This window comes from Prionailurus viverrinus, chromosome C1, assembly GCF_022837055.1.
Source record: "Prionailurus viverrinus isolate Anna chromosome C1, UM_Priviv_1.0, whole genome shotgun sequence".
Classification (NCBI taxonomy): Eukaryota; Metazoa; Chordata; class Mammalia; order Carnivora; family Felidae; genus Prionailurus; species Prionailurus viverrinus.
The window spans coordinates 58,484,065-58,507,989 of NC_062568.1; the positions used below are offsets into that span (position 1 = coordinate 58,484,065).

At 34.3% G+C, this 23,925-nt stretch overlaps 2 protein-coding genes across 5 annotated transcripts in view; one reads left to right on the forward strand and one right to left on the reverse strand.

Annotated features, from left to right (window-relative positions):
• The window catches only part of CFAP210 (cilia and flagella associated protein 210), a 32,439-nt gene extending 27,254 nt beyond the window's left edge, over positions 1 to 5,185 (forward strand). The window contains exon 10 of the mRNA XM_047868811.1: positions 4,802 to 5,185. Coding sequence (XP_047724767.1) covers positions 4,802 to 5,140 — 339 coding nt within the window. The 3' untranslated portion in view covers positions 5,141 to 5,185. The remainder of the gene's footprint in view (positions 1 to 4,801) is intronic.
• Positions 5,186 to 7,125: 1,940 nt separating this feature from the next.
• Positions 7,126 to 23,925, reverse strand: part of PPIG (peptidylprolyl isomerase G) — a 45,781-nt gene continuing 28,981 nt past the window's right edge. For all 4 annotated transcript variants that reach the window (XM_047870478.1, XM_047870480.1, XM_047870477.1 and 1 more), the window contains 5 exons: positions 18,591 to 18,804; positions 17,405 to 17,572; positions 15,635 to 15,722; positions 13,029 to 13,165; positions 7,126 to 12,840 (listed from right to left, as the gene is read on the reverse strand). In XM_047870478.1, the coding sequence (XP_047726434.1) occupies positions 11,730 to 12,840; positions 13,029 to 13,165; positions 15,635 to 15,722; positions 17,405 to 17,572; positions 18,591 to 18,804 (1,718 nt within the window). In that variant the 3' untranslated portion in view covers positions 7,126 to 11,729. The remainder of the gene's footprint in view (positions 12,841 to 13,028; positions 13,166 to 15,634; positions 15,723 to 17,404; positions 17,573 to 18,590; positions 18,805 to 23,925) is intronic.

The window sequence follows — 23,925 nt, forward strand, 5'->3', positions numbered from 1 at the left end:
ATTGGGTTTTAACATTTTTTTAATATGGTAGAATATACATAAAATTTGCTATTTTATCCATTTTTCAGTGTATAGTTCAGGGCCATCAAGTGCATTTACTATCATCATTATCCATCTCCATAACTTTTTCATCATTCTATGCTGAAACTCTATACCATTAAACAGTAACTTTTCATTCCCCCTTCCTCCCAGTCCCTGGTAACCACTATTCTACTTTCTGTCTCTATGAGTTTGAATATTCCAGGTACCTCATATTAGTGGAATCATGCAATATTTTCCCTTTTGTATCTGTATTATTTTACTTAGCATAATGCCTTCAAGATTCATCCATGGATAATATTCCATTGTATGTACATTTTCTTTATACATACATCCATCAGTGGACATTTGGGTTGTATCCATCTTTTGGCTATTGTGTATAATGCTTCTGTGGTATACAAATACCTGTTGAGTCCTGCTTTTAATTATTTTGTCTATATACACAGAAATAGAATTCCTGGATCATATGATAATTCTAGGTTTAACTTTTTAAAGAACCACCATTCTGTTTTCTATAAAGCTGAACCATTTAACAATTCCCACCATCAATATTCAAGGGTTCTAATTTCTCCAATTCTCAACACTTGTTGTGTTCTGGGTTTGTTGGTTTTGTTGTTGTTTATAATAGCCATTGAAATAGGTTTGAAGTGGTATTTCACTTGTGGTTCTCATTTGCATTTCCCTAATGATTAGTGATGTTGAGCATCTTTTCATGTTTATTGGCCAGTTCTATTCAGCATAGATGGGTTAGCAATAAACCATTTCAGTTTATGTATTTATGGAAATAACTTTGTTTTCATTTCATTGGGTATAAAATTACTGGATATCATTTTCCCCCAGCCCTTTGAATATATTGTTCCAATGTCTTCTGGCCTTCATTGTTTATAATTAGAAATCTACCATTAATCATATTGTTGGTCCCCTAAATGTGATATATCATTTTTCTCTTGCTGGTTTCAAAATTTTCTCTTTATTTTTGGCTTTCAGCAGATTGACAGTTTGATAGTCAACCAATAATGTGGGTGGAGTTCAGTTCAGTTACGTTAAGCCAGTAATGCTGTTACTCCTGCTATATTAAGTTGTGTATGGGTTGAGGATGTTATTTCTAAGAACAGCAAATTCACAGTTTCCCCTGGCTTTTAATCTTTGCTAAGCTCACTGGGGTCTCCTGTGTGAATGTGTAGTTTACCAATTAGTCAAGGATGTTCATAGAGTTTATTATTTCAGTCCTTCTCTACCCATCTCACTTCCAGAAACTCATCCTTAAATTTCTAGCTGTTTTGCTACTCAACCCAAATGAAATCTGCCATCATTGTCCAGCAAACCTGCAAGTTTTCACCACCTGAGCTGAAGAGATAGCAATGGCCCCCAGACAAGAATGCTATAAACTTGCGATTCTTACCTGATTTAGTAGCAGTTTTTCATGAAAACACATTTGTCAAGTAGTTGCCTATACATTGTCACTTAACAGTGCTCTGAAATGGGGATTTTAATAATTTTTAATAATAAGTTTGTTTTTTGTGGAGGCGAAATGGCTAACTTCCTCATGTAGCCATTGCCAGAAGTAGGATCTGCCCAATTATTTTGAAGCAAATCCCAGATATCATTTCATCAACATACATTTCAGTATGTATCTCTAAAACTCAGGGACTCTATAAATTTACACAATCATAATTTCATTATCATGTCTAAATCAATTAATATTCAGTGTTTAAATTTCCTTCAAATTGTCTCATATTTTTTAGTTTGTTGGTTTTGTTTAATTTTTTTTTAAGTATGCTCCACACCCCACGTGAGGTTTAAATTCACAACCCTGAGATCAAGAGTCACATGCTCTACCAACTGAGCCAGCCAGGCGCCCCTTAGTTTGTTGTTTTAATCAGGATCAAATAAGGTCTGTATATTCTATGTGGTTGATATGTCTTTTAAGTCTCTTTTATCTAACACTCCTCCTCCACCCCTATCCTCTCTTTTTTGTCTTAAAGTCTGCCTTTTTGTCTTTATTGTGTTTGTCTTGTAATTTATTAGTTGGGGCGTTTTACTAGTTGACAGAGTTTCTTGTCTTTTGGAATTACTACAGTCTGGATTTTTATGGTTGAATCCCTGTGATGTAGTTTATTATGTTCCCTGCATTTCAGATACAATTTAGTTTGGGTCAGATTCAGGTTCAAATCTTTTGGTGAAAATTCTTAGGTGGTGTTAATTCCATCAGAAGGCACTTAATGACTTGTCATTTTCTGTGACATGAACAGCCTTTGATGATCATTGCTTGATCTCTTAGTTCACGAGGTGGCAAGAATATCATTGATATTCTCTCGTTTCTTCTTACTCATATGCTCAAGTCATCAAAGAACTTTTCAGGATCAACAATTTGGCATCCCTGAGGTACATTTTTTAAAGACAGGATAAATGCTTGATAATTTCCCTTTATTTTCCAGTATTCAAAATAATTAGTTCTCTAGCATCCTCTAAAGATGCTTATTACTTTAGCCCCATCTGTTATAATTTTTAGGATTGTAAAACAATATTTTTGAAGTTTCTTTATAAATCTATTTATGCTTAATGCATATCAAAATTGAGGCATCAATCTTATGATCCATTATGGTAATCCTTCACTTCCATTGTCACTTCCCTTCTGTACTTCCTTAATGTCTTTCTATAAAATTGCTGCCAAACGAACATATCCTAATTTCCCTGCAAATTCCCAAATTATAGCATTTTACCTTTTATGAGAGTGTTTTTGTGCTTTTGTTTCTTAATCTTTTTGAACATCATTTTCTGCCTTTTCAAACTTTTGATATTGTATATTGTATCACCAATTCAACAAATAGCACATAAAGCCTTTTTTTTAAACATAGAAGACTTCATTTCGAATTGTAGGACTAATAAAAATTTGGTATTTCATATTGTTATGGTTGCTCTATTTCCTTATAAATTTCAATTTATGGTGGATATCACATTTGGGCTACTATTTTATACTGAAGTGTTGGTTACTGATTTAGAAAAATATTTTCATGAATATTAAATATATTTATAAGTAGACAAAAATCACGTTTGACAAGCTCAGCATTTCTTAAAATGCTAAGACAAAAAGTTTTCAGACTTCATTAAAATATAAACAGTGAGGGGCGCCTGGGTGGCTCAGTCGGTTAAGCGTCCGACTTCAGCTCAGGTCACGATCTCGCGGTGCATGGTTCGAGCCCGAGTCGCGCTCTGGGCTGATGGCTCAGAGGCTGGAGCCTGCTTCTGATTATGTGACTCCCTCTGTCTCTGCCCCTCCCCCGTTCATGCTCTGCCTCTCTCTCTCTCAAAAATAAATAAACGTTAAAAAAAATTTTTTTTTAAATATAAACAGTGAAAGGAACAATGCTTTTGCAAATATGAGTTGAAAGAAAAAAAATTGAGATGTTGATAAATTGACTTTTGGTAAATTGCTGAGAGTAATTTACTCCACCCAGTTCCAGATCAATCAACCTACATTGATAAATGCCACTCATTCCAGCTTCAAATTCCTGGGAAAAGAACATGTAGTTGTTTTAATTTAGTTCAGATATTCACTGCTGATTTAATCTTATGTGGCTGGATTACATGGTATACCGGACTGATTTAGGACAGTGGGTTTGAGGGAGTTCCTTCAGAATAGTGGATGGGGGGTGGGGGTGAGGGAGGAGTGGCTGGCTGGCTCTGTTGGAAGAACATGTGACTCTTGATCTCAGCGCTGTGAGTTTGAGCCCTATGTTGCGTGTAGAGATTATTAAAAAAAAAAAAAAATAGTGGATAGGTCAGGGACAGTGATTGGTAGGTCTTCTACACCTGCCAAAGTACATTTTCTAAACGGTAGAAACAGCATTCTAACCTCAGTTGATTTTTACCTAAAGCTCATGCTTTTAACTATTTTGCTATATTATTTGCTTAAAGATATGGTATTGCATAAGGCTATTTTCACTGAGCCACTACTTTGAGCATACTACTGTGAGAAGCATGGGAGTTTCTGAAATAAATTATAGAGTATATACCAGTGCCCCCTGAACAACACAGGTTTGCACTGTGGGGGTCCCTTATACATGGATTTTTTTCAGTAAATACATGATTTTTTTTTTTTGAGATTTGCTACCATTTGAAAAAACTTGCAGATGAACCACATAGAAATTTTTTTTTTTAATTTTTTTCAACTTTTTTTTTTTTATTTATTTTGGGGACAGAGAGAGACAGAGCATGAACGGGGGAGGGGCAGAGAGAGAGGGAGACACAGAATCGGAAACAGGCTCCAGGCTCTGAGCCATCAGCCCAGAGCCCGGCGCGGGGCTCCAACTCACAGACGGCGCGAGATCGTGACCTGGCTGAAGTCGGACGCTCAACCGACTGCGCCACCCAGGCGCCCCCCACATAGAAATTTTTTTAAAAATTAAGAAAAAGGAAAAAAAAATTAAAAAATAAAAAAATAAAAATTAAGAAAAAAGTATTAAGAATGCAGCATTGAATACATATATGTATATGACGTGTTGACTTTATATTATCAGTTAGGCTTCTTATCAACAGTAAGTTATTAGTAAAATTTTGGGGAGTCAAATTTATACATGAATTCTTCACTGTGCCAGGAGTTGGTGTCCCTAACCCCCATGTTGTTCAAAGTCAGGTGTAGTTGTGAAGTCAGAACTTGTCATGTATCAATGAATTTAGAAAAAAGTATATATACAACTTCAAATGCTATGTTTATTTAGAAAATTGCACCAATATGAAATTGCATTTTCTTTCTTTATAGGCCAAAAATAAATTTAATGCAAAGCAAGAAAAACAAGCAGAATTAGAGTATTGCAGACTTACTGAAGCTCTTATGGCTGAAAAGGAGAAGGAATTTCAGGATTATGCCAGAGAAGTAATTGAACTTGAGTCGGAATCAAATAAATATATTTATCCTCTTGTAAAAGCTGTACAGGAAGGACATGGAGGTGGCCATGGACCTGTTTTTGTGGACAGAGGTGGAATAAGACCCAGTTATCAGGCAAATGATGTCAATGGAGTCCAGCTCCCTTTTTGTAACTCTCAGGGACCAAAATATAATTTTCAAAAGTCTAAGGGAAGGCTAGGTTTTACATGGTAGAAAAAGGTTTATTTTTGATTGAGAATATTAAAGTGTAACTAATATGAGCTACAAATAAATGAATTTTATGCTTATGATTTGTTAATAAAGCTGCTCATCTAAGTGCAATTATGTCTAATTGATTAACTACCAAAGTTTAATCCAAATCCCTTTGATAATACACATAACAACATGTGTAATTTTAGCCTTTAAAAAATATGTACTCAGGGGCATTAAGTATATTCATAATATTGTGTAATCATTACCATTATCTAGTTCCAGGACAATTATTTCATTGCTCCAACTTCAAAATCTATACGTAAGCAGTCACTTCCCATTCCCTCTCTTTCTCCCTAGCTTCTGGCAACCACTGATCTGGTTGGTCTCTATGGATTTGCCTATTTGGGGATATTTTATATAAATGGAATCACATTGTGGCCTTTTGTGTCCAGCCTATTTCATTTGGCTATTTTCAGGTTTTGTCCATGTTGTACTACTATCAGTACTTTGTTCCTTTTTTATAACTGAATTATATTCCATTGGAAATATTTTTCTCTTCAGCAGAAATTTATGTATTTATGCTTCAATACATAATTTTTAGTTTCAAAAAACACTACCGTTATTACTAACACCATGATTATGGAGTTTGATTTCTTTGTGGTTTATTTTATAGAGTATCTTGCTAGACATGTGCAAATTACTGTTTTCAAGTTACCTGACATAATTCTTCTGTAAGTAGTATTAACTACTTATGAGCAGTATTAACATATTATGAGCAATTTGATACACAGGTGACTGAGGATGATGCATCCAATCTGACTGGAAGTCTTGAATTGTAGAATAAGTTTCACACATCCCATCGGTAACTGCTTGAGTGAAATACAAATGATTTTCCTTTTTCACATGGGTACTAAATTAGTATTTCTCTTGGCCTAGGGTTGCCACCACGTTAAAATTACCCAGATGCTAAGGCCCAATGAACTAATAGTCTGGAAACCTCTGCCATGTATCTTTTTCTTTAAATTCCGTATTAGAGAGTACTGTACATTATTTAGGGGTGATTATTAGTTTTGGATGAAACTCTCTTCACATTATAAAACAGAGAACATGTTTCTACAAAATGGTTAATTTCATAAGTGTTTTATAATCAACTTAGTTGAGTGAAGAACACAGAACACCAAAGACATTACTAGTTTTTTTCCTTACATATAGTTTGTTTTACTTTTTTTAAAAAAATTTTTTTTAAACATTTATTTATTTTTGAGAGAGGGAGAGACAGAGCATGAATGGGGGAGGGTCAGAGAGAGAGGGAGACACAGAATCTGAAACAGGCTCCAGGCTCCGAGCTGCCAGCACAGAGCCCGACGCGGGACTCGAACTCACGGACCGCGAGATCGTGACCTGAGCTGAAGTCGGACGCTCAACCGACTGAGCCACCCAGGCACCCCGATTGTTTTACTTTCAATTGGGCTGGGCTTTCTACCACCAGAGTTAAGCACATTAAAAACAAAAGCGCTATGCAAACTTTTAAAATTAATCACAAAACAACTAAGTGAAAATAATTGAGTTGTAAAGCACTCCAAGCAGTGGAAACACAACTGTTGTAACCTGCCAATTTGATAAATCCACAGCTAGGGGAGCCTGGGTGGCTCAGTTAAGCATCCAACTCTTGATTTCTGCTCAGGTCATGATCTCAAGGTTTGTGGGATTGAGCCCTGCATTGGTCTTTGCACTGACAGCATGGAGCCTGCTTGGGATTCTTTCTCACCCTCTCTCTCTGCCCCTCCCACACTCATATTCTCTCTCTCTCTCTCTAAGTAAATAAACTTAAAAAAAAAAAAGAAAAAGAAATCCATAGCTAAAATGTGGGGCTAAGAAATTTGGGTATGGGGGTAGGAGGTATAAAAACTATGAATCAGTGCTTAAAAATAAAAAGGAAATACAGTATTAGGTTGGGAAATATGTTTAAGAAGGAAACAGAGAGCAATGAAAATAGGAAAAGCAAATTGATACTAAAAGTATTTTAATACACAATTAATTTACACAGTCCATATGAAGCACTCACATTTTTACATATTCTCCTGGCTAAATAAAGCATTTAAAAACACTCCAGAATTTGAGAATTTAATATCACCTGTTAACACATACAAACCACTGAATGGTCAGAACATTTTTATCTAACCATATATATTTTCAGTGACTTTCAAGTTGGTGCATTTTCCCTAAATATATCTAATTTAAATAAAAATGAAACTAAACAAGAAACCAAAAACTAGACAATTTGTTTTACGAGTCAATTAACATCTATATGGCTTTACAATGTTAAGTGTTATATTAAAACTGGCAGGCACAGGATATAATACAGTGTTCCCAATGCTGAGAAATTTGGAGGAATTAAAAAGCAAATGGTAGCATTCCAGTAGATAGTAGTACAAATTTCAAATCTAACCTTAAGTTTGCTGAGGCAAAAGACACATTGCAATCTGAAGCATTATGATTGAACATTTACACTAGAATTTATCTCCAAACCTTCTGGAAGTCATCACTGCTGATTAAATTCTTAAAGAAGTTCAGTATTGTTAAACTCTTTGCTCAGTTTTTCCTAATACAAATTCTATATCCCCATGGTTAAAATAAAAGTATTTTTTAGTTGATTTATCTTCATTATTTACTTTTAATAAAAATAAAGGTTGAATAACTAATACAACAGTAATTTTAAAAATACAAAACAAACTGTTATAGTTTATTTAATACAATGTTTAACTATAAAAGTTGATAGTTTCAGAGTTTAAATTCTGTAAAATGCAGTTTGCAGAAAACAGTTTTAACAGTTACTAGACTAATGATAAGAGAAGCAGCATTTTGAAACTAATTATACAATGTGACAACAGCTTTATTCCTAAATTTCATTAAAAAAATATACATCACAGTGACTTCTGAGCTAGGAAAAGAAGTGCATTAACTTCATTTAAGTTTTTCCCTTCCACAAAGAGAGCAGCCACAACTTTTAACATCTCCACATACAAATACCCAATTCGTTTATCAATCCTTCAAAGTACTAGAAACACACAAAAGAGAAACAAAATATACAGCATAGGCTTTTGGTAACACAGGAATTTGCTTTAAAAAAAAAAAAAAAAGCAGAAACACAAATTAATCCCACCACTTCCTCCTACACCTAAAAACAACACCCCTCAACAACTCCCTTCTCCAACCCTGCTGATTTTTAATTTATGTGATTTTTCAGTATTTACATCTTGTGTCACACCACAGGCCAGAATTTGCATTTGTCTGAATCCTTTCAAGGCAGTTGGGAAACCCACTATGGGCAGGTGTCAGCCAATGCAGTACTTCCTGGAGTTTATTACTTTTTAAAACAAGTATTTATAACAAAACATATCTTTTCACAATAAGGTTATAAATCTACAATCCTTGGAGAGTTTATTCAACTGTAAATGTATGAATACTAAATTGAATAATTATAGTACACATGACCAAAAGGAGACAGAAAAATACCCATTTTATGTTTCTTTATAACAACCAACTGTATATGGTATATATTTAAAGTACCTTCCAGTGAAGGTAAAGGGAACAAGTTTCTGTAGAAATTTACTATAAAAGGTTCAAAGTGTGATGAAAAAACCCTGCCACCTGGAGTAAAGCACAATGAGCTACCAAAAAAATTAAAAAAGAAAAAAAGAAAAAAAACTTGTTCCATATACCAACTTGAAAACAAATCAGAATTGTCCATTAATATCACTACTCAAAATACTGGAAACCCAATGTGTTCCTGTCCATAATATTAAGAAATATTTTCTTTCCAGTTTAGTATCTTTCACTGGGTGCAAGAATCAAAGGCCATTCAGCAAAGCCAATATGAATCAGTATCACACTTGTGCAAAGACAGATTTAGCAAATTTTTTGAAATTGCTGTGAAGGCTTTAAGAAATTCTATTAGAACGTACAATACTCTATGAACTCATTAACTGTAGAGTAATTTAAAAATATTTTAATGCAACCCAGTAGATTCTTTACATTAACATTAATCTCTCTGTAGTGTCAATTTCTGTGGCAGATGGTTAACCCAAAATAGAATGATATAATCATAAAAACAATTCTCAGATATCGCCAAACAATAAAATAAACCAATTAAATATCTTTAGCGAATATGAAGTTAAAGATAGTTGGAGGTAAATCATAAGCTCAGACATAACTATAAAATCAATCTGACAGGAAAGAAAGAGCCGGCTTTCAGGAAGGAGTATATTCAAAGTAAAAGCTAAAGGTGCCGCAACTATTAAAAATGTAATGAAAGGACTGTTTGAGCCATGTGCTATTCAGATGCAAAGGCAGACTTGAGGTACAGTTAATGCTGTTTAATTATTTTCTAAATATTTTTTATATTCGGAAAATAAAATCTGATTGTCATCTCTCATCTAAATTTCTTTACCGTATCTATTCTACTGTAAAAACAGTTTTTAAATGTCTATCGATGTTAGCACAGAGTTGCTCTTTTGATAATCAGGAGAATATTACTTTCAGAAATTTGAATTCTTCCCCTTATGGTTACTGGTCTGTAATTTTTAGTAGATAAAGCTCTGGAATCAGACAACATTAAGTATTTTTACTTAGCATGGGTTTATTGTTGTTATTAGAAATCCTTTCTTAAATAGCACCACCTTTCTTGAAGCTCAAATAGTTTATAACAAATTTTAAAAATGCAACTTACTGAATTTTAAGATAACTAGTTTAAAATATGTAACAGATTATATAGCTTGGAACTCAAGATTAAATCATCCCTAACTAAGGTAAGGTTTGTGGTCTAAGTCTCTAAGGAATCAATCACCCCAGATTATCATAAATATCTATTACCATTATCATCAGGAAAATAAATTTAAAAGGACTCCACTGTGGAAATTTGCTTCAAGATAGTCCAAACAATTTTATAATCATTACCTACTATTCTTTATACAAACAGCTACCACAATGCCAAATGTGTCATTACTGTATTAATCAATATGGAAAGTATTATGTTAAGCACTGTTTTGCTCAGTACAAACAGCACTGAGTTAGTTACTGGGTTTTCCAAGAAGCTACCTTGGTTAAGAGGTGACACTACATTGACAAATATTAAAGTACAAAACACTCTAAAGGCTACTATTAATTGGAATTCTGAAATTTCTTCTCAAATGAGGCAGGTTTTGTGTTTGCTGGATGTTCAATATTTTATTTAGAAGAGAAAATACAGGAAAAAAGGCCACACATCACAAAAATAGCAATATACAACACACAAAAATTCTAAATGGACTTTGGGTATCTTTATTGTTTAACTCTGTAAGCTATCAAATTTTGCAACTTTCTACTCTACTCTATGTGGCAATGTTACACATGCCAAGCTAAAATAATGTTAACAATAATGGTATAAAGCCATCTGAATAGAAAGAAACCAGAGTCATAAACATGCTATACCCTATTGTGATACATATATAGAAAAGATGCATTTTCTTGCCATTTGAAACTCACAGCTATGAGATTTAGAGAAGCCAGCTCAAGTTAAAAAAACAAAACCAAAACAACAACCATGCAGACCTATCACTCAACTCTATATAGATCGGTGGCCAAAAGAGAAATCTTGGAAGTTAATATGTCAATACTAACAATTTTTAGAATCTGTCTAACTTAAAAGACCTGCACAAGTGGTATATTTTAGTGAGTAAAGTATCCTCATTTTAGAGAAGGGTAATGATAATAAAAATAAAACAGTGTTCCCCAAAGCAAAAGTTTCATCTCTTCAGATCAAAAGCAACATACAACTGAGAATTACAATCTCATCTTCTAAGGTAAGTTCTTGTCAAATGCTGTATAACAGCAAGTCAAACTCAATCAGTACATCAACTGAAAAAAAGTACTCAACTATTTTTGTAGACAGTTCAGTAAAACAAAACTTGGTAGGAAAAATATTAGTATGAATCAAGCTATGAATGAAATTAAAAAGAACATAGGAAGTGCAATATAAATATTTTAAAGCACAAATCACTAAAAAATCCAAAGTGATGACTTAAGATCTCAAGTTACTAGGATCCTACTTTTCTGTGTAATTAAAAGCTGTTGTGCTGCTGCAAGCCTCTATTACAAATGCAGTCAGAAAATCTACACAAGATTTCTTCTATCTAGTGGCTTCTAAAGTTACTTTAAACATGAGAAACACAAGCTTATGTAACAATGTATTCCAACAATCAGTTACCCTTGTTTTGAACTGGCTGATCACACAAACTGGGATGTAGAAAAGCGTATTTGCTATTATTGGCTGATTGTTGCAACACAAAAATGCATACATGAAATAGTTAAACACAGCACACAGTATTACACCAAAATGTTTTTCTCATTTCAAGTTTATTAAAACTTTAGCAGTACAAATTATCCAGGTTGCAGATTATCAAAAGATCAACTCAATAAAGTCCACATTAAAAAAAAAAAAAAAAAAAAAAAAAGACAAACATAAAACCCAAAAACAATGAAAAGAGGGAAACAACATAAAGGAGATTCATCAGCAAGTCTTTAAAACTTAAAATTTGAGACAGAATGGAAATAAGAAGTTTACACAACTCACTCATCCACTTTTATCTTCATCTGTTCCAGGGCTTGATTCATGATCAAATTTTTTATTTTTATCATGTATGTGGTCATTTTCTTGACTCTTTGATTTTTGGTTTTCTTTTTCCACTGAGGACCTGGTCTTCTCATCCTCCTTATTTTTCAATGTGGAGAACTTTAATTCATTGTCCTGACTACTGTGTTTTATTTTTGAGAATGGACTTTGATCTCTATCAGCCTTTTTTTCCCTATTATTATTTGAGCTATTATGATCACGATTTTTAGAGTACATTCTCTTCTCACCCTCAGAATTTTCTTTTCTGTGTGAACTTTTACTTTCTTGGTTTCTATATTTTTCTTTGTTTCTGCTTTGACTTTCTTCTCTCTCTGAACTTCGTGAATCTCTCCTCCGCCTCCTCCTATCTTTACTTCTCGATCTTCCTGGTGTTGCTCTTCTCTCTCGGCTTCGGGACCTTCCTCTTCTCCTGTACTCTTGCTCCCTGTATCTATGGTACTCCTTGCTCCTGCTGCGATCTCGGTCATGGCTTCTAGATCGCACTCTTCTGCTCCTGTCCCTACTTCTGCTTCGGTCTCTTGTTCTACTATTGTAACTGTGTTTGCCTTTAGTGACATCACGTTCTCTACTCCTAGACTGTGCACGTCTATCTTTTTCCTTACTTTTATTATGATCATGCTCATTACTTTTTGATTCTAACTGTTTAGATTTCTCTTTACTTCTACTTCTTTCCTGATCTTTTCCTTTAGAATCACACTTTTCTTTTTCTTTAACAATCTCATGATCCCTTTCTTTACTCCTTGACCTCATCCTCTTTTCTTCATGTCTATTATGCTTTGTGTCTCTTTCTTTACTCTTTGATTTCTCTTTGCTCTTACTCCTACTTTTAGATTTGGCCCGTTTCTTCACTTTGTTTTTATTATATTTATCATCTTTTTCTGAATTTCTTCTGATGTCTCTCTCCTTACTGTTAGATTTATGGTCTTTAGTTTTCTTTTCCTTTTCATTTTTTCTGTTTGGACTCTCAGACACATGCCTGTGATCAGTTATTTTTTTCTCTTTTACTCTAACTGGGCTTCTTTGATTTTCTTTCAGTTCATTTAATTCACTCCTAAAAATGAGAAAAAAAGTTTTTTGGAAGTTTTATTAGAAAAGGGATGGTGTCCATTATTAGCTAAAATGGTATTCTATTTTCCTTTAAATATTCAGAAATAAATGAAATGGCTATAAGTAAAACTTTATGCATAAGAGTAAAAAAATACTTGTCACTACATTTGAAATAATATAGTTAAATCTTACTTATCCCCTTTGATCCATCTTTCACCACTTGATACCCTCATTCTTTGTGCTCTCTGCATCTCTTGCCTCCAATGTGGAGGAGTCTCACTACGTCTGAAACGATCCCTTGATCTGGATCTAGAAGGAGTTCGGTAACGCTTAAGAAAATAAAAAGGGAAAAAAATTAACATATAAAAATATAAAAGCACTGCAATAATATCTGAAGTATATACATTTCTAGGTTCAAGTAAAATGTCTGGTATTTCTTATACCCTCTATAATAACTAAAATTTCCTAATTTTCAGGTATGAAACCAGTGAGGTAAAAATACTTTAAACAGACACTCATACTGTAAATTCCCAATAAAAAGCATTAGCCACACAAACTCTAGCCACTTATGTCCTCTCTGTAGAACTGTCCTATTTAAGTGATACTACTATCAAGTAGTACGCTTACAAGTAGAACCCTTACAAGTTGCCAAGTTCCAATTTGGAAATATATATTCTTGATGTGTCAAAGCAAACATTTCCCATATTATGAGAAAAACTGAGTAAATGCATTGATGTTCATTTATTCCACCAATATTTACTCAGCTCTTAGAATGGCCAACTGCTCTACCATGTATTGAGGAAACTTTAGTGAGCCAAGACATATCTGGATTTTGGTCTTTAAGAAGTTGTATTCTACAATGCTAGGAAACCCACAGACAGATATATAATCACAGATACTAATAAGCATAAATGCAGCTATAATTAGAATCAGTGTAAAAGAAGTACAAGGTGGTCACAGAATATGTAACAGAGAGATCTGGCTTAGTACAGGGAAAGTTAAATATAACTTAAAAAGCTGAAAACTAACATGTATGAGGTATGAGAAGTTACAAAGGCAAGGGTAATGAAAAGGAAGTAAAAGTGAGAATGGATGGGTAAGGAAGAACATGTGAAGCATGAAAAATATGATATTTGAAGGTTCTGAGACAGGAAAAATAGCATTTGTTAGAAATGATCACAAGATAGATCAGTATGGCTAAAGATAAAAACTGTAAGGGAAAGTAGTACTTGAGAGCACTGATAAGGTAAGCAAGGGCTAGATTTTGTGAGGTCTCATAGGCCATGGTAAAAATTGTAGATTTACCCTGAGATCAATGGCAAAGGAGTGATATAATCAGATTTTCATTTTTAAATGACTATTCTGGATGCTGTTTAGATAAAGAATTGTTATCAGTGATTCTCCAAATGTGATCTAGGGATCCCAAGACTCAGGGGATCTGTGAAGTCAAAACTATTGTCATCAGTGAATCATGTTACTTGCCTTTTTCACTTTTGTTCTTTCATTATCGTACAGGGGAGTTTTTCAGACTACCTGACATTTTAGTATCTTTGCTTTCATTGCTAATGGAATGTGTGCTTATACATTTCTACATTTTTAATAGTTCTTGGTTTTAATTTCTAAAACAGTAAATATAGATAGATATAATCCACATTACAAAATCTTTGGGTCCAAGACCCTAAGACAAAAAAGTTTGGGAGCTGCCATGAGAACAGTTAGAAGGCCACTTACAGTTCAGAGAATATACAAAGGGAAACTAAATTAAGGTGTGGGAGTAGAGCTTGAGAGAAACAGATGGATTTCAAAGTATTGAGAAGGTTGAACTGACAGGATTTGGTGATGGACAGCAGAGAAATGAAATCATTCTTGGGCTTTAAGTAACTACACAGGAGGTGGTATCTGTCACCCGGAACACGAACCTAAGGGAGAATTACGCCTAAAGAGGAACTGCTTATGCTCAGGATTATATATGCAGAGTTTGAGGTGTTTGTGAGGCAACCAGCCAGCTGTCAGATAGACCCTGGTACCAGAAGAACAAATGAGAATTATCAATATATGGTAGCCACTGAAGCCATGAGAGCGATGAGACCACCAAGGAGCAGGTGCACAACGAAAAGAGTTGGAACCCACGATACTACACTATGAGAGGCTAGCTACTGAAGTATGAACTGGCATTGGAAATTCAAAACAGACTGGCCAGAGACAGAAAGAAAATACGATGGAAGCAAAGGGCAAGAGTATTACAAGGAGGGAGATTAAGTAAGACAAAGACTGAAAGGACTCGCTGGATTTTGTGACATGTAGCTGACCATACAGCAAGTGCTACTTTCAACAGAACAGTAGAAGACAAACTGAAACAGTTTAGGAAGCAGGAAATGAGTAGGAAGTGAAGAAATAATAAACCAAGTATAGCTCGGTTTCTAAAAAGTTTTGAAAGCACAAGATATTTAAATTGATAGGGAGGATCCAGTAAAGAGAAAGAGAATGAGATATAAGAACCAGGTTAACTTTTATGAATTTTTAACAAGATTAGCAATACAGTGGTCAGGAAGTAACACGGGGGCACAAAACATTGACTTCATTTTACACTGTGTACATGTAAAATCTATTAATATCCCATGCATTTTCAGTTTAGAAATACCAATATAAAGAAGTTACTATAAAAAGAGAATATATAATTGAATATCCATATCTACTCTAAATTTTAGTTACTTATGTACAAAACAGTATTTAAGAAACATTCGAAAATTATGATAAATGCCAATATTAGCAAGATTTTTGGGAAAAGAATCACCTACCCTTGGTCCTCTTCCTTTAATTTTCCTGCCAGACCTAGTAACTAAAAGTCGCCTCTGGTATGAAGCAGGCTGGGAGTTAGGTGGATTACTAGAAGGAAGCAAGGGAAAAATTAAAACATACAATTTTATAAAAATGAATCTAGAAAATTTGGCTTTATGGATCTAAACTAATTTAAAAACTTAAAAATCAGTAGTTCTCAACCAGGAATGTTATCAATTCCTAGTAGGTATCTGGAAAAGTATGGGAGCATTTTTCAACTGTCAATGACTAGAGAGTGCTACTGGTACTTAGAGCCACGAGTCAGGAATGCTAAAGTCTTATAGTGCACGAGGATGAAGAACTAACTATTCTGCCCGCAAATGCCAGCTGTGTGCTGAGAAACACTGCTATATAACCATTTTTAAGATGAAATAAACTTGACAGTGTTAAGGAAAATCAACACAAGAGTTCGTATAGCTCAGCATTGGTTGGATGCCACTGAGAGAACAATTTTAAAACTATCTTATTCCAAAGTAGCTTATAATCCCTTAAGCATTAAGCACTGTTAAAAGAACTACAGAGAAGAGTAATTAATGAGAAGTAAGCAGACACAAGCTGATGTGAATTAACAAAACGTTTACACCATGGTTTAGTACCAAAGTTTACATCAAAAAGGGAAAACTGTTTTCAAAAAATAATGAGTTAATACTTAATTAGCATAAACAATACACATATAAGTTATGTTTTGAAAAGTTGATTGTAAAGTAGCTCAAACATTTTCTCAGCAATATTTATTTCCTTAAAAATATTCTTTCTTAACACTTGAGGAAAAATTAACTCAATCCAATCCATCAAAATTACCTCAAGTTTCACACAACTAAAACTTTTTTTTTTACACTAAGACTTATTTTTATATTTTTACTCTAGTGTGAAAGTATAGGGGAGATACTCTGAATTTTATTACTTTTATAACAACAAATTTCTAGTCATAAATAAGAAAAAGGGGGGCGCCTGGGTGGCGCAGTCGGTTAAGCGTCCGACTTCAGCCAGGTCACGATCTCGCGGTCCGTGAGTTCGAGCCCCGCGTCGGGCTCTGGGCTGATGGCTCAGAGCCTGGAGCCTGTTTCCGATTCTGTGTCTCCCTCTCTCTCTGCCCCTCCCCCGTTCATGCTCTGTCTCTCTCTGTCCCAAAAATAAATAAACGTTGAAAAATACTAAATACTAAATAAAAATACTTTAAAAAAAAAAAAATAAGAAAAAGGTCTCAATCTTTTTTCTGTTTTTGTACATAATTATTAAAATGATTTATAAAGAATCAAAAAGCCTACTAATACTAATTACATGAATTTATGGAGAAAAATCTTCGAAGAAGTTCTATATGGTATCAATTTTCATTACTAGAATACTATAAATTAGACATGGAAAACAGCCTTTTTGCCCTATTAAAGGTTCTTACTTTTTTAAAAGTAAAGTTTAATATATTCACATAACACCGTAAGCTTGTTTTAAATGGAATTGGTTTGAAGTGGAATTGGTACACATCTTTTTGGTATCTGCACTGCTTACTTTTTAAAAAGTAACTTTTTACTCAAAATCTGTTTGAATTAAGTCAGTTTATCTTATCAGCTATGTAGTTATTAGCAAAAAGAACCTTTGTTAGCATTATCCTACTAAAAATATTTCAATGTTGGGACAAGGTCACCAATTAAATCTTGTTTAAAGTAAGACTTAAAAAAAAGTTCGATTATGAAGAGTGCAGGGCACTCTATAAGATATACACATTCACATACCACTCTCTCTCTCTCTCCCTTTCTCTGTTTTTCCTTTCTTTTTCATCCGCTTTAGGGGGACTTTTTCTCATTAGGAATCGATTTTCAGGTATAGGAGGGATCTCTTCTGGACGGACAGTAGACTGCGGTTGTGCTTCAAGATTTTCAGTCTCACTTTCGCTAGATGCGCTTAACAGAAAACACACAAAACAAATTCCATTTGGTTATTATGCACTTATCCCAAATTTCCAACTGTTGGGATTTCTTTCCTTTTTAAGAAGTCACAATACATATGCCATCCTGCCCTCAACTGCAAAGATTCAATTACAAAGGGAAAAATCCTCCTTCATTCCTCTCATAAACCAACCCCAAACCCAAACCAACTGTTTCCATTATCACATTCTCAGAAAGTATTTTCCAATAAAATGGTTCTAAAATATGGAACTCCATTGGCACTGTACTCTGATAAATTTAAAAGTTAAAAATGTAGGTAAAGAAATTAATTGCTTTAAAAGCAAAAGACATATTAAGACATGTTTTAGTACAAACATATATTATTTCAGACAAAACAGAAAAGAAAGTAAATGCACTGACATTATTTGCTTTTACTCTTGTGCTATCATAGCAACAAAAGAAATAAAGGACTAAAAAAGCAAGACAGATTGTTACAAACAATAAAGACAATAATCACCGGTGTCCTGCAATTCTCACTAATCACTCTATTCCTCCTATAAAACATAAACCTATGAACCCAAAAGATCATTTCACTAAGTTCAGAGAAACAACTGAATTGAATGGTTTTACTGAAAATGGAAATGAATGTACCTAAATTTAATCTATAGACTATAGAATCAAAATGGTCTTACACTTGGGGCACGTGCGTGGCTCAGTCGGCTAAGCGTCCAAACTTTAGCTCAGGTCATGATCTTGCAGCTCATGGGTTCAAGCTCTACGTTGGGCTCTGTGCTGACAGCTCAGAGCCTCCTTCGGATTCTTGTCTCCCTCTCTCTCTGACCCTCCCCTGCTTGCTCTCTCTCTCTCTCAAAAGTAATAAATATTTTTAAAGAATGGTCTTCTACTTCATGGTATGGAGTATTTCTCACTATTTTCATATTGCCAAATAATCGATCCAAAATCCCAATAGATTTACTTACAAACAGAAGGTAATAAGAATGTAAAGCCTGTATTATAAAAGTAAAGTTAAAACCTTTTCTTGCTTTTCTTTCGCTTCTTCTTTTCTTTCTTGTGTTTTCGGGAATTTTTCCTATGTTTCTTTTTTCTTTTTTTTGATTTCTCTTCGGAAGCACTTTCTGAATCAGAAGAATCAGAAGAGGACTGAGAATCACTTGAGCTATCTGAGTCACTAGATGAGGAGGAGGATGATGATGATGACTTATGTCTTTTCTTTTCTTCTTTCTTAGCTTTAATAAAAAACAAAAAGGTTTTTGGTCAACACTTTTTAGACAGAAATTTAGATTTGCTGCAGATCCTCACTAAGTCCAGTACTTAACACTTAGCTCATCCAGCTATCTGAACTGAGGGGTACAGGAAAGGAGTCAAGATTTAAGGTTAGAATACAGGTCTCTGGATTCACAGATCAAAGTTGATCTACTACACTAAGGAACTGGAAAAATAACAGGTAGGTCTAAAACACTAATTTTAGGAAACATTTGAAGGATTGTTTCTAAAAAGCATAGAATTATTTAAGAGTCCAAGATTCTAATCTTCTTGTGGTTTTTTACTTTTTATCTTATTACCAAGATTAGAGGTAGAACTGTAGAAGAGAAATAACACATACAAAAAAATATTCCACACGAATGTGGAAAATAAGAAACATGACTCTGCTGACATTGGCTGGTTTCAATGCCTGAGCATTCCTCTAATGATTAAGAAATTTAGCTTAGTTGAAGAGCAGACTTAGCATAGAGGGCAGTCATTTACCAATGGTTAATAACTAGGATTTGGTGTCTCTACAAAAAGTAATTTCAAATTGAAATTTTATTTTAATTGAAATGGATTCCCAAACTCAACGCTTTAAGGACTAGGCACCTTAACATAAATAAGTGAAGTTAACCAGGTGTGCTACAACAAGAACTGGGTAAATATAAGACAAACCGAATAGAGTTTGACTCCTCTAAAGGTATTCTAATTCAAACCACGGTGGACTTAAAGTGAAATCAGGCCAAAGATGGGACAACATCAATATATGGAGAACTATAATAAACTGGAACACAACAAACATATTAGAATCCATCAGTTCATATTGGTAAATAAAATATAAAGCATTTACTTGTTTTTCCTTATATAAACTGTGCCACAGGCTAAACAAACAGTAGATGCCCTTTATCACAAGTTTTCCAAAGAATGAATGAAGCAGGAATTTGCCTCTAACTACAAAGTTATATGAAATGGATAAAAAGAACATTACATAACAAAGATGCAATCAGTATAATCCATTGTGTGCAATAATGGGAAACACTACAGGATAAATGACCTAGCTTGTACAACAAAAAATCTCAAGGAAACATAAAGGAGATGGTAGAGGGAATCTATTAAAAACAAAATTAAAAGAATCTTACAACCCCCATGTCTGAACCTTACTTGGATTCAAACTCAAATATTAAAAAAAATAACATTAATGAAATAATTAGAAATTTGAACAATCAGGAATATTTAGAAATATAGATAGGTGTACGTGTGTATGTGTATACCTATGACCACAATTTTTTTTAAAGAATAATTTTATGGATCAAATAATGAAAAAATTATTGATTAAATGTTATGCCTAGAATTTGCCTTAAAGTACCAAAGGGAGGGGCTCGTGGGTGGCTCAGTCAGTTAAGCACACAACTTCAGCTCAGGTCATGATCTCGCGGTCTGTGGGTTCAAGCCTTGCGTCAGGTTCTGTGCTGACAGTTCACAGCCTGGAGCCTGCTTCGGATTCTGTTTCCCTCTCTCAATGCCCCTCACTGGCTCGCTTGCGCACACATGCTCTCTCTCAAAAATAAACAAACATTAAAAAAAAAATTTTTTTTTTTTAAATAACAAAGGGAGAAATGACCAGGATATCAGTAAAATGAGGTTGGCCATGACTTAATTGTTGAAGGTGGGTAAATGAACACTGTTGTTTGGTTATAGTACTTCAACCATTTTGTATATGTTAATATTTTCCATGATAAAAAAATATCAGAGGACAAAGAAAACACATCTTTGGACTACTGGTTGTTTATAGACCTTAACTGAAAGGGTTAACTGCTGGTTTATAACTTTTCCTTTAGCCTCAGGAACACCTGAGGCACAAGTGCCATATCATTCTTGAAACCCTTAACTCAGAATTTATAGGAGTGTACTAATTCCAAGATAAATGACAACTGGTCTGAAATTACTATGTCCTTTACCAAGGACTTGCAGTTCACTGCCAAAATAATTTTTCCAGTACCAATGAATGCTAACACATTGGAGTATGGGTACAAGGTATAAAAGGTGAAGGGACACCAGGTAATGGTTTCATCACGCAATCATGTTCCTCTGGATCATGAAAATAACAAGTGTGAGATGCCTGGGACATACACAAGCTCTGCCTGGAAATCATGAGATCTCCACTATGTTGTTGCTATATAAACTGTTCTGTTTCCTGTCCGGTGTATCTTTTTAACTTTTCATTTTCTGAAAAGTTTGAGAGACAGAGTGCAAGCAGGGGAGGGGCAAAGAAAGAGGGAGACACAGATTTTGAAGCAGGCTCCAGGCTCTGAGCTGTCAGCACACAGCTAGCTCAACGTGGAGCCCAAACCTATGAGCTGTGAGATCATGACATGAGCCAAAGTTTGCTGCCAAACTGACTGAGCCACCCAGGCACCCTTGGTATTATCCTCTCTTAAAGGAAAATAAACTTAGTGCTGAATGAAGTCTATTTTGTCTCATGAATTCAATCGTTAACCTGAAGCCAAGACTACTACTGTTGAGGCAGAATAGGTATCTTTTAAACATGTATAAACTGAAACATCTACTTATATATACTACAAACCTGAGAGATGGGTGGGTGGCCACGGGTAATCAAACTTAAAACAACTGAAGGAATAAATTAATAATAAGTAACTCTAAATAAAAATTTAAGAGCACATAATAGGCAAGCAAAATAAAAATATCCCATATAAATACAGTAATGCTTTAATTGATTACCATGATTACTAGCTCCAACCTATATTTTGCAATGAGATTCTTTCCTATGAGAAATATACTGCAGTTGGTTTATTTAACAAACAAGCCTATTCTCCCCACCAAATGTACTGAATGTATTTCAAATAACCATTATTTAGTTCACACATGACTTTTCAAGAAAACATCTGAGCGAAGCAAGATATCACAACAATACGAAATGCCGGAACTATTTGTATGGTAATATAATCTGCCTGAATACCAGATGACATCTACCATACAAGGAAAATAAACTGTGTTTTAGGAAAAATGCCCTGGAAGAGAACTTAGAAAGCTCTAAGGTTAAAAAGGTGTCCTCTTCTGATGTTTGTCAATATTACTTTTTAAGTGAAATTCAGTTTACATGTCCCTTTCCTATGATCTGCTCAGAAAAGGAGAGAAAATGACTGAGAAAGAAATGGCAAGTTAAAGAAGAGTAAAAAGGCAAAAAATAGAGACATGACAAAATCAGTATTAGTTCTAACAAAATGTATCCGGATTCTCAAAATCTGTGTTAAAACTAAAATAAAAATATGATTTAGGCACATTGAGAATCTGACTGAAACTTTATCCTTCTCAGATCAGTAAGTACAGATGACCAAACCCCTGTACAGTCAAAAATCCACATGTAATTTTTGACTCCACAAAAACTTAACTGCAAACAGCCTGTTCGAGTAACATATTTTGTATGTTAATGGATTATATACTGTATTCCTAAAATAAGCTAGAGAAAAATATTAAGAAAACTGTAAGGAAAGAAAACACATTTACAGTACTGCACTGTATTTATATATTAAAAAAAAAATCCATGTATAAGTGGAACCATGCAGTTCAAACCTGTGTGTTCACAGGTCAACCATATGTTTAACTGAACAGTATATAGATCTATACCCACCATGATGCCACGATACAAAGATAAAGAATAGTAGAGTTTATGGGGAAATTCCATAATAAACTCATAAGACATGCACCTTCCCTCACAGAGTTTAGAATCTATTTAGAAAATAAGACCAAGAAGTGTGCACTCAATAGCAAACAGCATCAGAAAATATACATGTAAGTACTAAGTGTTCTAAAAACTCTGACTATAGGGGCACCTGGGTTGAGTGTCCAATTTCGGCTGAGGTCATGATCTCATGGTTTGGGGGTTTGAGCCCCACGTCAGGCTCTGTGCTAACAGCTCAGAGCCTGGAGCCTGCTTCAGATTCTCTGTCTCCCTCTCTCTCTGCCCGTCTCCTGCTTGCACTCTGTCTCTCTCTCTCAAAAATAAACACTAAAAAATGTATATATATAAAAAAAGAAACTGACTATAAATTGTATATATAGGGATTTAGAAGACAGTATAGTCAATAAGGAAAAGAGTAAAGTAGAAAGGCTTTGAAGAATTACAGTCAGTTCCACTGTTATACAACCTATGTATTCCTATAAATCACTGTGCTATATATGAAAAATTGCACAAGAAAAACCACATGGCTTGTGGGAAAAATGGGGAAAGGGGCGCAAAATTCAAACTTCATCAATGATACATAAAAAAGAATAAGAAACTAATAAAAATAGCAGCAGAGTTTTACACATGTTAAGTGGTTAAGAAATACATAAATATGTAGGAACACAAACTGGTGCAGCCAGTCTGGAAAACAGTATGGAGGTTCCTCAAAAAACTAAAAATAGAACTACCCTATAATCCAGTAATTCCACTACTGGGTATTTACCCAAAGAATATAAAAACACAAATTCAAAAAGATATATGCACCCCTGTTTACTGCATCATTATTTACCATAGTGAAATTATGGAAGCTGCCCCCACTGATAGATGAATGGATAAAGATGTGGTATATGCACAATGGAATATTACTCAGCCATAAAAAAAAGAATGAAAACTTTTCATCTGCAACAACATGGATGGATCTAGAGGATATTAATACTAAGTAAAGTAAGACAGTCAGTGAAAGACAAATACCATATAATTTCACTCACGTGGAATTTAAGAAACAAAACAACGAACAAAGAAAAAAGAGACAAACCAAAAAATCCCTTATAAGACTATAGAGAACAAACTGATAGTTACCAGAGTGGGACAGGATGGCTGAAATAGGTGAAAAGGATTAAGAGTACACTTATCATGATGAGTACTGAGTAATGTACAGAGTTGCTGAATCACTAAAACTAAAGATCAATCAATCAAATGGCGAAAGGAATTTCTCCAAATAGAAAGGAAATAACAGAAAGTGACTTGGAATTTCAAAAAGAAAAAACAATAGAATGAGTAAAAGATAAGGGATAAAGGAATGATATCAGTTCATATAAATGGTTCTTAAATTAAAAGATGTTAACATCAGGGATGCCTG